This window comes from Rhincodon typus, chromosome 15, assembly GCF_021869965.1.
Source record: "Rhincodon typus isolate 14 chromosome 15, sRhiTyp1.1, whole genome shotgun sequence".
Lineage (NCBI taxonomy): Eukaryota > Metazoa > Chordata > Chondrichthyes > Orectolobiformes > Rhincodontidae > Rhincodon > Rhincodon typus.
The window spans coordinates 10664154-10677817 of NC_063346.1; the positions used below are offsets into that span (position 1 = coordinate 10664154).

A 13664-nucleotide genomic window follows, 5' to 3' on the forward strand; every position below is an offset into this window, starting at 1 on the left:
CTGTATGTGGGATCACTTTCATGCTCTTCTTCGGAGCAGTGCCCTGGGATCTTTCGCATCCACACAAGACAACATTAGAGGGGCCGCATTGTAAAATCTCACACAAGGGCTCTCTGGTGGCACGGTGTTCATGACCCTCGCTCTGGGATAAAAAGTCTAGGTTCAACTCTCAGCTGCCCCAGAGGTATATCACAGCAAGTCTGACCAGGTTGATTTAAAGGGACTCCTGTCACACAGTGGCAATGCCCTTACCTCTAGGCCAGAAGGTCTGGGTTCAAGTCCCACCAGATCTATCAATTCTCAAAGGAGAGTCAGGGCTTACTGTCCCAATGCTCCTCCTGAGTGTCTGCTGTGGGGTTTGACCATTTGACAAGATTGCAGCCAACTGAAACACAGGTTACCAATGTGAAATGCCTTCAGTGAAAATGTCCAACTCCTCACTGAAGGAAATAAAACAGGAAGCATGGGTTGCTGCATAAACACACAGATGGGAGGAGAAAAAGGTGAACAGGGAGCAGTAGGTTTGCAAACAGAAAATGAAATTAAATAACCAAAGGACTGTAACTAATAATAAAAAAAAGACAAGGAGATTCGATGTGTGAGTGGATGAAGGAGCTGAGCAGAAGTATGAGGACTGTTAGTGCCAATAGCACACAGAGCTGGTCAGAAAGCAATATTTAAAGAGACGTCACCGCCTCTCTCTGTATATATATGTAAGAAGTCCACCTCAAACTCTGCTTCTCTAGGCTGTCAACTCTGCAGTTTGATTTAAATTCTCCCCTTTCTTCCACTGGGATCTACCCCTGTCTTCAAGTGGATTGACAATTGGGATTTCGGTATGGCCGCAGCAAAACTCCTCTCTATCGTCTATGTCGCTGTTGCAATAATATCTCTGACTACAGCCCAGTCCAGATCCAAAGCGTCAAAGTCTGGGAAAGGTATCGCAAATTTAATTTCTGCTTTACACTTCTTGCAGTGTGCCGGTGTGAATGGCCAAGATAGAAAGTTAGCTTTGTCCATTGGAGATCTGCGGATTTATCCATACTCCCACCTCTTCCTTAAAGAAGCTGAAAACTAACTAGAAGGTTCTCGTAAGCGAAAGGTAGTTCCCTAAATGTCACCAACTAATTGAACAAAATAACTTCAACCACCTCTATTTCGTTCGTTTCATATTTACTGTTCAATAACGTCTGCCACTTGGAAACTTTATAATAAGTATATTACAGTTCCAGGCTTTTATTTCTTTTAATCTAAAGTCGTGTAAACTGGATGTGTTTCTTAGTCAAAAACATTACATTGAACTCACGTTGCAATGTTGTTTTTTTTAACCACCTATTAACCCGGAAACAGCGTTATCCTCGGTCGTTTTGAATCTAATGCAGATCCAGCATTATTCAAGTTTTATTTTTTACCTGTTGAGCATCGTGTCCTTCCGTTTATCAACGACAGGCTCCTTATCCCGTCACAAATTAGGCTTGATTTTAACCTGCCCTGCCCTGCAAGAAACTGAATGCGTGGTTCGGGTTTAAAACTGGGTTTATACCCTGCACAATTTTACTTTCACTGAATTTAATCAAGAACAATTTCGACGAGAGCTCAGGTTAAAGTCGATCCTAAAATTCAAGCGTGGACTTTGCATTCTTTAAAAGCAAAATACTGTAGATGCAAGAAATCTAAAATTTACCAATGATCATATTGAACGATAGATAAGGCTCAAAGGGCAGAATGGCCTGCTCCTGTTTCCGTGCCTCTAAAAAAATGAAAAAAAGAAAGCACTGGAGAAACTCAACAGGTCTCAGTGATTTTTGAGTCCCATGACTCTTTTGAAGATGTTATAGCAGACTCCAAAGGCTAACTGTTTCTCCACAGATGCTGCCAGACCTCTGAGTTTCTCCAGCGCTTACTGTTTCTTGATTTTGCATTTTTTAAAAAATCTGCCGCTGATATGTTTAGCGTCTTCTGCCATTTGCCAAGACTGTGCAAAAGACAAGATCGCTGTTTTCAAACTCAAGTGGAGTGCTTCTCTAACTTATCCTTAGAGGAGGTTTGAAATTTGTCACAATCCCTCAGTGAGAATTGTGTGTGTGTGTGTGTGTGGGGGGGTTGGGCTAGGGGTGCTATGAGAGCAGGAGTACAGCTGATGGGTCTACTGTTACCTCACACGGTCCTGATTTAGCTCCTAGTTTGTGAAGCCCTGCCCGACTGTCAACTCCATTACCTTGCGCAAATTATCGTTAACTTTACAGTATCTGCTGCCTTTCTTTGAATGTCATGCTTCAATCAGACATTATTTTCTATTGAGTCCAAGCTATTAAGAGTCTTAAGAGTTTTATAATTTGTGCAACACAGTTTGTGTTGGACAGTGAATCTAAAGTCATCGAATCAAAGGTTTATGTACTAACTGTCCCTAATCAAGAGCTTTCTTCAATTCTTTGGTGGCTTGCAGGGATTTCCATGGAGCTGTTCCCCCTTGATTTCTTATAATTAATTCCCTGCTTTTTATTTGAAGGGGATGTGTTAACCTGTGATTAAGAGTTATCTTTACCCCTTTAAACTCAATAATCACAAAGCAGCAGAATTGACATTTATGAGATAAGCAGCTTTGCATCATTCTTGAGTAACTCGCTGGTAAACAAAAGGAAAAATATGCACAGTGTAGGACCATAACCTCCTCAGAAGCACCTCACAGTTGTTTACACGCAAAGGTTATCTGCTGTAACTGCTCCACCTATACAACAACATCCAGTACAACCATACATGCAAGGATGAAGCCCAATAACTGTCACTCTCAGTCCAGAAACCAGTATATTGCCATCACTGCCTTGGTTTGGTTGGAGGGGTAGGATTTGGATGAATATGTGTGAGCCCAACTCACCGTTATTCTGCATTATATATGGGATGCCTTCACCATCAAAGGTGTTTTAGATAGATTTCCAACTCATTACTCACACCACTTGGAGCTGGGTCTGCAGCAGTCGTATGGTTGTGCAGGATGTTGTTTAGTAGATGAAAACCAAACGAACTGCAGATGCTGTAAATCAGGAGCAAAAACAGAAGTTGCTGGAAAAGCTCAGCAGGTCTGGCAGCATCTGTGAAGGAAAAAAACAGAGTTAACATTTCGGGTCCAGTGACCCTTCCTCAGAACTGAGGAACTGTTCTGAGGAAGGGTCACTGGACTCGAAGTGTTAACTCTGCTTTTTCCTTCACAGATGCCGCCAGACCTGCTGAGCTTTTTCAGCAACTTTGTTTTTGATCCTTGTTTAATAGATGGTTAGGTTGGAGCAGATAACCTTTTGTCATAACCTCCAAGCTGCCAGCTCATCCTTGTCTCTATTGCTCCACTGCTCGTGGTTGTGCCTTCAGCTGTTTAGGCCCACATAAGCTCTCGAACTACCCCTTCAAACCTATCCACCTCCTGATTCCCCTCATTAAAACCTACCTTTCTGACTAAGGTATTGGTTCTTATCCTGACATCTCCTGGTGTGGTTTGGCAACACATGTTGGATTGTGTTTTAGTGATTTGTCTCTGGATGGCTAATGTATTAAAGACACTATAAAGAGCAAGTAACTATGCATTTGCTGGAATTGTAAAGAAAGGTTTGCAGGGCAATGGGGGAAATAGTGGAGGTGTGGGGTTGCCTGGTATGGATACAATGGGCTGAATAGCCTATGCTATATCCAGTCTATAATTCTAAAATGCAATAGGGTTAGACGAGGACATGTGTGCAGAATCATCTGGAATATGCTTCACAGTTCAACAGTCTCCTGCCATTAAATATGAATGTAGATGATGGTACAAGGTAAAGGAATTGACTGTGGGGCAAGTGAAAAAACAGACAGTGGGTCGAGAAGAGTTTAATGTTCTTGAGTTGTTGAGTAGTTGAGGAGTTGTTCATGGCTACAGCAGAACCATGACCAGCATTTTCTGGCCAAAGAAATGAGAGAGACAGTTATGATATGAAAGTGTTGAACTCCGTGTTGAGGCTGAAAGGCTATACAATGCTTCATTGAAAGTGGCGTGGTTGTTCCTCATGCTTATGTTGGCTCCCATTGGTGTTCTTTGGTGCAAAAAGTAATGAACACAGTCCTTATGTAAGTGAATCAAAATATTCAGAGATTGAGCCTCCTTGAGCACCATCCAGTATTAAAGCACCATCTTGTGGTACAAAACAGGAACTGAACATTAAATGCTTAAACATTCAAAAAAAGTGAGTTATTGCCCATCTTGGCCTGAGATGAGGAAACGCTTCTTCACCCACGAGATGGTCAGGCTGTGGAATTCAAACATAATAACCTATGGAGCATCTATTCTTTTCAGGACTTTACCATAAATCCTTGAACAAATCAACACTTTTTACACATTGTATCTTCAAAGTTCCAATTATGTTTAGAGTAATCTATTCGGTCCTTTGATCCTGCTCTATGCGATCATGGCCGATCCTGTATCTCAACACTATATTTCTGCTTTCTCTCCATACCTCTTAATCCCTTCAATATCTAACAAAAAAAAACATTTTTTTTTCCTGAAGTATACTCAATGACCTGGCCTGGAGTGAATTCCACAGACTGACCACCTTGTGAGTGAAAAAAATGTTTCATCTCAACCAAAGATAGGCGAGAGCTCACTTGCCTTGAATTTCCACGCTTTGCTCACTCCAACCTGAGTGACACCTCAGCTCTGGGTTTTTCTCTTTCATTTATTACCTACTATTCCTACTCATAAATCGACACATTTTTCAGTAAAAAGTGTCATCCACAATGAATTGTCCACCTCTGAGTGCAGCAGACTAGCACATTCATAGCACAGGACTGCTTGCTGTGGGAAGGACAACAGAAAGCTTGGGGCAGCTGTCATAAAGGCTCAATGGAGAAGGGCTGCCACCTAGACCCCTCCTGCTTGAGGGGCTGGAATGTCTGTAGAACCTGTCAGATTATATGAAAATGTGATTTGTGAATTGCAAATAGAATCTGTAAGTGTGGTGAGGCACCCCACAGTGCCATATCCCAAAGAGTATTGCACTTCATGTAATGTGAGACTTGTACTGTTAACTAATAGTCTTTTCCAAATTTTTGGAATGCTTTCTGAATGAAAAGAAAGCTTAAGAAGTCTTAAAAATGTGGAAAGTGTTACAAAGTGAATGAAGCCTCTGGTTATTGATTATAATGGAAAATTACAATGCTGCATAATATTATAGTGAGTGACTGCAGAAAGCCAGGCCTGTTGATGTGGTCAAGTGTGTTATTTAGAATTTTTTTTTTCTAAACTTTGCTGTTGTTATTTTAAAGTTTCAGTCCATACTTTCAAGAATATTTTAAAAAATCTTTTATGTTTAAACCACAGGCAAGGATGAGTTGAGGAATGAAATTGACAAACTATGGCGAGAAGTGAATTCACTTAAAGAAATGCAAGCGCTGCAGACTGGTAAATAATCCGACTGTGTTGGAGTGAGGCGTGGTCTGTATTTCCACTCTGAATACAGATACATTTAGGAAAACGTTATTATTGATATTGTTATACTGATATTGCATTGAAAGAAATGTGCTGGTAGTCAAACCTAACTTCTCTGTGAGTCACCCATTTAGTATAAATGTTTGATTCAATCATCAAAATGGTCAATTGTTTCCTTTCTGTGCTGCTGAGCCGAATAAACTAAACTGTCTCCAGGCTTGTTTAGCAAATTCAAAATAATCCCATTTAATATAAAACAGAACTCATTCTTAAAACAATCTGCACAACTGGCTAATACTTAATTCCAATCCAGATTTAGATTTATATCCTGTTTTAATCCCAAATAGAACATTCGGACAACACAAAAGACAACAAAGACTCTGCAGAGATGATATCTTAAAGACAGTGAAAGAAAACCTCTTGTTGTCAAATGTTCTGAAAAACAAAACATAGTTTTTGCTGAATTCTTATAGTTAAGGGTGTTTATTGTTGACAAATTTGATCTACTGGTAGCTGTAGACCAATGGAAAATCTTAGAATTAGTGCTTTGATGTGGATGAAAATCAATCAAATTTGATCCAAGTCTTTGGATAGCAGTCACAGATCAGCTTCTCAGGCTTTAAAAAATAATCAGACTGCTGAAATATAGAAACTTTATCAAATTCGCAAAGACTTCAACCAAGAGAGGGAGGGAAAGGAGTTTGCAGCCCTACTGAAGCTTTGAAAGTGTTACAGAGTCATAGAATAATACAGCACGGAAACAAACCTTTTGGTCCAACCAGTCCATGCTGACCATAATCCCAAACTAAACTAGCCCACTTGCCAGCTCCTGGCACATATCCCTCCAAACCTTTTCCTGCTCATATACTCATCCAAATGTCTTTTAAACATTGTAACTGTGCCCACATCCACCACTTCCTCAGGAAGTTCATTCCACATGCGAACCACCCTCTATGTTATTCTGCATGACTCTCTAGGTATGTAAACCAGAAGTTAAGTCCATAATGGGTTGTGAGGAAACCTTCAGTATAGGATCTCCATAGTTTTTTCCAAAGCCAAGATTTCTAGTAATTAAGGCAATAAAACTCCATCTCTTATTTCAGAAAAGCTTTGCTTGGCAATTTTTCCAGAGTCATTTCACTCTTTGTAATCAGCAGGTGAGTCAGAGCCCATATTAAACCTTTCATCTAACTTCCAAGAAACTGCACAATACCACTCTCAAGTCCACTGTAAAAAAACAAACCCTGTATAATCTGGAAAGGGCCCAAATTTCTCAATGTCTTCCAGAGCCTATATTAAACCTTTAATCTAATTTCCAAGAAATCACACAAATACCCCCCTCAAACTCCTGGTAAAAAAAGAACCCTGTACATTCTGGAAAGGGCCCAAATTTCTCAATATCTTCCGGTTTTCATATAATCCATAAGTGTAAATATGTATTCATAACAATATTTCAAATATAAACTACTGATTCCCATTCCTAATACAAGCTTCTGCCAATCCCCAAACAAACCACTGCAAATGCATGTGAAATATCCAGGCTTTGGGTTATTTTGGATGTGTGACAAGTGCAGTATTAATTCAAGTTCTTTCTTTATCCTGCCAGTTTGCTTGAAAGGGACGAAAATTCACAAAAAGTGCTACCTGGCATCGAAAAGTGCAAAGAGCTACCATGCGGCCAATGAAGACTGTATCGCCCAAGGAGGGACATTGAGCATCCCCCGAGGCAGTGATGAAGCTAACTCCCTCCGTAACTATGCCAAGAAGAGCTTGATCGGGGCCAGGGAGTTCTGGATCGGTGTCAATGACATGACCACTGAGGGTAAATTTGTCGATGTGAATGGCTTGCCGATTACTTATTTCAACTGGGATCGGAATGAGCCGCGTGGAGGGACACGGGAGAATTGCGTGGTGGCCTCAATTAACAGCCAAAGCAAATGGTCCGATGAAGTGTGCCGTTCTGAAAAGAGATACATCTGCGAATACCTTATTCCTTAGAGCTGTCAATTGTGTAGCAAACTCTAGAGTGATCGCAGTCATTACACTTATTACCTTTATTGCCATATTCCTGATCTCTGTTTTACAGTCGAAGATGTTTGAATGAAATTCTTAAGGGACGCACTCTTTGAATGATGCAAAGGGTCACAATTCACCTTGGGCGAAATCACCGAAATATCTCACAAGCTGCCCATTATACATGCTTGGAATGGAATACTGGGGAGACTGTATAATGGGCAGTGCAGTTGAACCCATTGGGTTCTCATTTAAGATGAACTTCTACCTGCCTTTTAAAGATTTGTTTTCTATAGACCTGGCATTATTTACCAAGGTTAGTACTCAGTGTCAGGAATGTACCTTCAGAAATCTGTTTATAAACCCTTTGAAATTATGCTCAAAGATGCACCCACATGTTTTTGTACAATTTCTTAGCTATTAGAGAAGCAGATTTAACAAGATAACATTCAACAGCTACCAAAAAACAAAGGAATTGTCCACAAACATGTTAATTCTTTTTGCATTAATCTTCCACAATATAGCTCAAAACATAAGACCTTTTTATTTTACATATTGTTCACAGAGTGATTCTCAGTCATTGTCGACCATATAGCACAAACGTGGACCCTACTTTTCCCTTAGAATTTCAGCCAGTTTTAGGCAGTCTCAGAGTGGTCTACCTCAGAAAATAGCACACAGCAGTGTATGCTCAATTTAATCCTGCCCGATTTGTTAATCAAATAGAGATTATCTTCCATCTGCAGTAGTTTTCTAACTAATAGGCAACAATGCTCAAAGGAAATGGTTTAAAAATAATACCGCTACGATTTTTCACCTGACAGCAATTTCCAGGAGATTAATCTTTAATTCCTAGCAACTCCGAGATATTTCTGGAGTTTTGGAAACGCTACAAAGCAGCGTTGGGCTGGCAAGAAGATGCTCTGTCTCCACCATCAGGAGGAAAATTCAAGCCAAGTATCTTTTACTGCCATCCAATGTTAAACAATATATTCTGCATATATTTCCTATTGCATGAATTATTTTCTTAAAGGAAATCTACCTTGAGTACTTATATGTACACTTTCATGTTTATGTCTTTAGACACAACACAGTGGAATTGTGCAACTATTATTACTTCTCAGGTTTGTTTTCTATATAAAGACATGCAATTTTCTTTTAACATTTCAGGTTCTGCCTCATTACAATCTTTCAGAGAAAACGTATTTGCACAATCAGTCTACTGCACAAAATTGAGTATTAATTGAGACCTTCCTTGTGTTGAGGTTTTACTGCAAGATATTGATCTCAAATTACACTCTGACACATAATTGTGAAGTCTCTGGCTAGATAATTATTGTGTTTTTTTTTCTGAAATCTGCTCAAAGCTGTTGTTGGGTTCACTTCCTAGGGATAGAGGTCCTGCTTTCGACACAATCAGGAAGTTGGGTACAAAATCCTGTTCTGATGAAGAGTCATTGGACTCATAACGTTATGTTTTTCTTTCTCTCTCCACAGATGCAGACAGACCTGCTGAGTTTCTCCAGCAATTTCTGCTTTTGTTGCAGAATCTACTGGGTAGGTTACAATTCAAGCTTCAGCTAAAATTTATTTGCATGAGCACTGAAACTAAAGTCTTTATTGAAGCAATGCAATCAGGCAGCATAACAGAAAGCAATTATTCCTTTTTCTTTCCATTACATAATTAAGAGCAATAACCTGGTGCAGTTTTAATATAAAGCAGAAAATCGCTTCAGCAACCAAAAAACGAACATTTTTAACAAATTTCTAGGCTGCCACCTGTGAGTAATCTGATTTCTCATCACTGAAAATGACTTGGAAATTATTGTACTGGGCTAATTGGAAGTTTCATTAGTGCTGATTATTTAGTTTCATGCAACATTTTGAATGTGTGTGGTATGTGTGTGTTTGTGTGTGTGTGTGTGTGTGAAGTTACCATGACAGAATTCCTTCAACCCTCACTCCTCTCTCAACGAGCATTTCACTCAGTGCCATTCCCCAGCCTACATCCCATCGAATTCCCTTTCGGGTACCTCAGTTAAAACGGACTTCCTCAGACCCTCAGGAGTGCATTCTCGACCCTAAACACTTGTTGCATGAAAATGTTTTTCTTCATACCTCTACTAATTCAATTACTTTCATGAAACATCAACTTCAAATAAAGATCTATTGATCTGGGATGAATAAAATCAGAGCCGTCCTCAGAATATATTCTGTTAGAGGCATGCAGAAAAATACAGACAAGCTTCAAATCACTACACACTGTCAATTTTAGTTCAAGGTTCTTGAAAAATGGATGGTGTGTGGATTAGCTCCTCTCCCTTTGCACCTTAATTCTGTCCACCTTGGTTCTATATCTCTCTTCAAATAATCATCTGTCTGTTTTAGTTTTTAGATTTACAATAGAAGCAGCCTCTGCTCTACACACAAACACACACACACACACATACATACTCACATACACACACACATACTCATATACACAAACACATGCCCACACACATACGTGCACTCAAGTGCACACAAACACACATGCACGTGCACACACATACACAAATGTACAAATACACAAACACACACACACACACCCCCTAAAACCTGGTTCCAATCTTTCCTACAGGAACCTATGCTTAGATTCCTGGACAATGATTGGAATGAGAAAATATGGATTTAATTTTGAGACTGTAGCACTGTCATCTCTACACGCCCATGTTTTTCACTCAGTATTAGCATTAGGCAGATGTGGTTATTTATAGGGTATTTAAGGGGAATCTAGATAAGCACATGAAGGAGAAAGATGAAGGCCATTATCAGAAGGCTTCTGTGAGGTCCTTTAATGTGTAGTACAAATATTAGTATTGACCGCTAGGGTCAAATGGCTCATTTCTGTGTTGCAAGTACAATATACTCCAATATAAATACTGTAAGATATAGAAGCAGAAGTAGGCCATTCAGCCCATTTGCACTGCCATTAAATGAGACCATAACTGATCTGATAACCCTCAACTCCACTTTCCTGCTTTGAATGAATGATTTTATTGCCATGTGCATTTTACAGTGAGAAAAACGGTAAAATACAGTGAAGAGCTTTCCCTGTGTCGCCACGATCTCGCACCATTTTGAATAGTTTTAAGAATAAGGAGAAAAAAAATAGAAAGATGTGGTGTAAAGAGAGCCCATCAGTCCTGAGTGACCTAATCTTCAACGATGCCTGCGCTGCCATTCTTCCTCCACCACCTTGCCACCATCTGCACCGGACCCAAACAATGTTGAAGTTGCCACTCCTCAGGTACCATCTTCCACCGCTGGGCTGATTCTCCTCTGCCACCGCTTCACCACCTATGCTGGACTCACCAACATCAGAGTCTTGTCTCTCACTGATGGTTCCACCTTGTCTATGTTGCCGCAATGCCCTTCCGCCACCACTTTGCTGCCACCAGCACATTATTCCCTCTGATCCAGGACTCTTCCGCAAGGGCAAACAATGCTTCCATATCTATCCTGTTAAGCCCCTTAAGAATCTTGTGTGTTTCAGTAAGGACGCCTCTCATTCTTCTATATTCCAATAAGTCCCGACCTAATCTATTCAACCTCTTCTCATAAGACAGCCCCTCCATACCTGCTACCTTTCTAGTGAATCTGTATCATTCCTGAGGAAAGGGGGCCAAAAACAGTTCACAATATTCCAGCTGTGGTCTGATGAGTGCCTCGTATAGTTTTGGCAAAACCTTCCTGTACATCTACTCTACTTCAAAACCGGTCCAGGAAATTTTACCTGCCTCTGAGAGAGCAGACTGGGATATGTTTCTGGAAATTACATTATAACATCTTTCACCTCTGATCATTACACTTAATCAAACATCCTCTTTTCCCCATCTTCAACACTTTACACCTGGCTAAAGGTGGGATTTTTTTTTAAAAGCATGTTTTTATTAATAGCTTTCTTAACCAACCCTCGGGATTGCTGGTGACAGTATATCATGCATTTTAAAGACGTACCGACATAACAATCATAAGGCATAACACAACATGCTGTCAAAGATAAAACAAATACACATGGTTGTACAAAGCTGAATGCTGTCAATTTAATGTGGCACGGTGGTAATGTCCATTCATGTGGGCCAGGTGATCTGGGTTCAAGCCCCACCTGTGCCAAGTTCATGCCATAACATGTCTGCACAGGTTGGTTTAAAATAACCGCAAACAGGTAAAGTTGAGATCTCTAGACTGACATATCTAATTTAACAGTAACACAATAGAGATTGGTCAAATTGTTCTGAACTGGTGATTGTACACCTATTAACAGAGGTACCTGTTCTTGCGTGCACTTGTTTGGCATCCTGTTTACTGCCACTGAATATCATCACACAATCATCATCGTCAGAGTGTTCTTCCTCACTCTCTTCATGTAGGATGTCTCTGAGCTGGTGCCTGTTCTCTCAGTAGAAGTTTAACCTGTCTAGAGTTTATAAGAATGAGCGGGGTTCTAACTGAGGAAATTAACCCTCAATTCAAGCAGGCATCAGTATAAGCCTGGACAGTTTGTAACTCCAGGGAAATGCAGCAGCCAAACTATAATCAGCAAATTCCCACAATCAGCACTTTACATACAACTGGAGAATCTGTTTTAGGGATGTTTGATGGAATATTAAAAACAAAATGTCAAAGAAACTGGGGAAGTACTCTCCTGCATAAAAGTGAAATACATGGATACTGGAAATCTGAAAGAAACACTGAAAATGTTGGAGGAACTCAGCAGATCTGGCTGCATCTATGGAGAGAGATACAGACTTAGCAATATAAGTCCAGTATGAGTCAGTTCTGAAGTGACTCTAACATTTTGTATGTTGTTTTTGCAACCTAGTTTTCACACAGGTTGAGCTTCTGAAAACCTTTGTGTGCCATCACTTCAACGACCTACTTTCACCTGCCTTTTTTATTTATTCTTTGTTGGGTTATGGCTGTTGGTCACATGACCAAAGTTTGCTGCCCATCTGTAATGGACCTTGGTCTGAGTGGTTTGCTGGACTATTTCAGAGAGACAATGAGGAGTTAATCACACTACTAGGGATCTGAAGTCACAAACCAGCCAGAGCACATAGGTGTGGCGGATTGCTTTCTTAAAGAATATTGGTGAACTAGATTTTGTTTTCAACAGCAATATATGATTTCAACGATACTGTAACTGAGACTAGCTTTAAATTTCCAGATTTTATTGAATTTAAATTTCACCATACTGCCATACTGTATATTAAGCTCATGTTCCCAGTGCAATTGGCTGAATTATTTATCCAGTGACATTACCTTTACACCACTCTGCTCCTACAATCAAGCATCAATCTGCCCTCCTTGTCATGATTTTATCTCCAACATGGTGCTGGACCATATGTCACATTGCTTCTTTTACCTTTCGTAACGTAAGAAGTAAAGGTGATGATATTGCGTTATTGAAGAATTCACAGACATTTATTGAAGCTAGTTCTTATATACAGACACTACATTCTAAGGCACACAGGTGTCTGTGCTAATATTAAGCTACTACATTACAAGAGAGGAGTGTGCTTCCAGTAGAGTGTCATTCACTGCAGAAATGGGTTCAAATCCCACCATAACAGACGGTGAAATTTGAAAAAATGAAAAATGGAATTAATAAAAGAGAAAGTCTATTGGAAAACACTGTTGATTGTGGTAAAAAGCCACCTGGTTCACTAATGTCCTTTAGGAAAAGAAATTCATTGTCTTTATCTGAGATTTCAGACTGACCGTAATGTGGTTGACTCTGAGCTGCCCTCTGAAAACCAATCAGTTCAAGTGGGCAATAAATGCTGGCCCACTCAGTAATGCATAATGGGTCTGAGCTGCAGTCTGTTCTCTCTCTAGAGGCCTAAACTCTCCAGAGTTAAGAGGAACAAGAGGAGATCTAATTGACATAAATAAGATGTTAAAGTGGATTGACAAAGTAGTCATAGAGTAGATGTTTTGCCTTGTGAGGCAATCTAGAATGAGAGCTCATAATTTTGGGATAGTGGCTAGCAGATTTAAAACAGAAATGAGGAGGAATTAATTCTCTCAAAGGGTCATGAGTCTGTGGAATTCATCACCCAGAGTGCGCTGTATGGTGATTCTAACATTGTCAGCCGTGTGAACCTCATACAATATGAGTTCCCTGATTGTGACTGTTAATCTGGTCCAATCAGGGAGC

At 40.0% G+C, this 13664-nt stretch overlaps 1 protein-coding gene across 1 annotated transcript; it reads left to right on the forward strand.

Moving 5' to 3' along the window:
• The first annotated feature begins 726 nt into the window (after positions 1 to 726).
• LOC109916505 (tetranectin-like protein) lies at positions 727 to 8624 on the forward strand. The gene is made up of 3 exons (XM_020516226.2): positions 727 to 938; positions 5342 to 5422; positions 7056 to 8624. Exons 1-3 carry the CDS (start codon positions 839 to 841, stop codon positions 7445 to 7447), a joined length of 573 nt encoding a protein of 190 aa, XP_020371815.1. The 5' UTR covers positions 727 to 838; the 3' UTR covers positions 7448 to 8624.
• The last annotated feature ends 5040 nt before the right edge of the window (positions 8625 to 13664 follow it).

What these genes read in the sequence shown, in the direction of transcription:
- LOC109916505 (XM_020516226.2), top strand. Translation starts at nt 839, where the DNA reads ATGGCCGCAGCAAAACTCCTCTCTATCGTCTATGTCGCTGTTGCAATA. An exon ending in AGCGTCAAAGTCTGGGAAAG is followed by an intron (nt 939 to 5,341) that starts GTATCGCAAATT and finishes TTTAAACCACAG; the next exon opens with GCAAGGATGAGTTGAGGAAT. An exon ending in AATGCAAGCGCTGCAGACTG is followed by an intron (nt 5,423 to 7,055) that starts GTAAATAATCCG and finishes TTATCCTGCCAG; the next exon opens with TTTGCTTGAAAGGGACGAAA.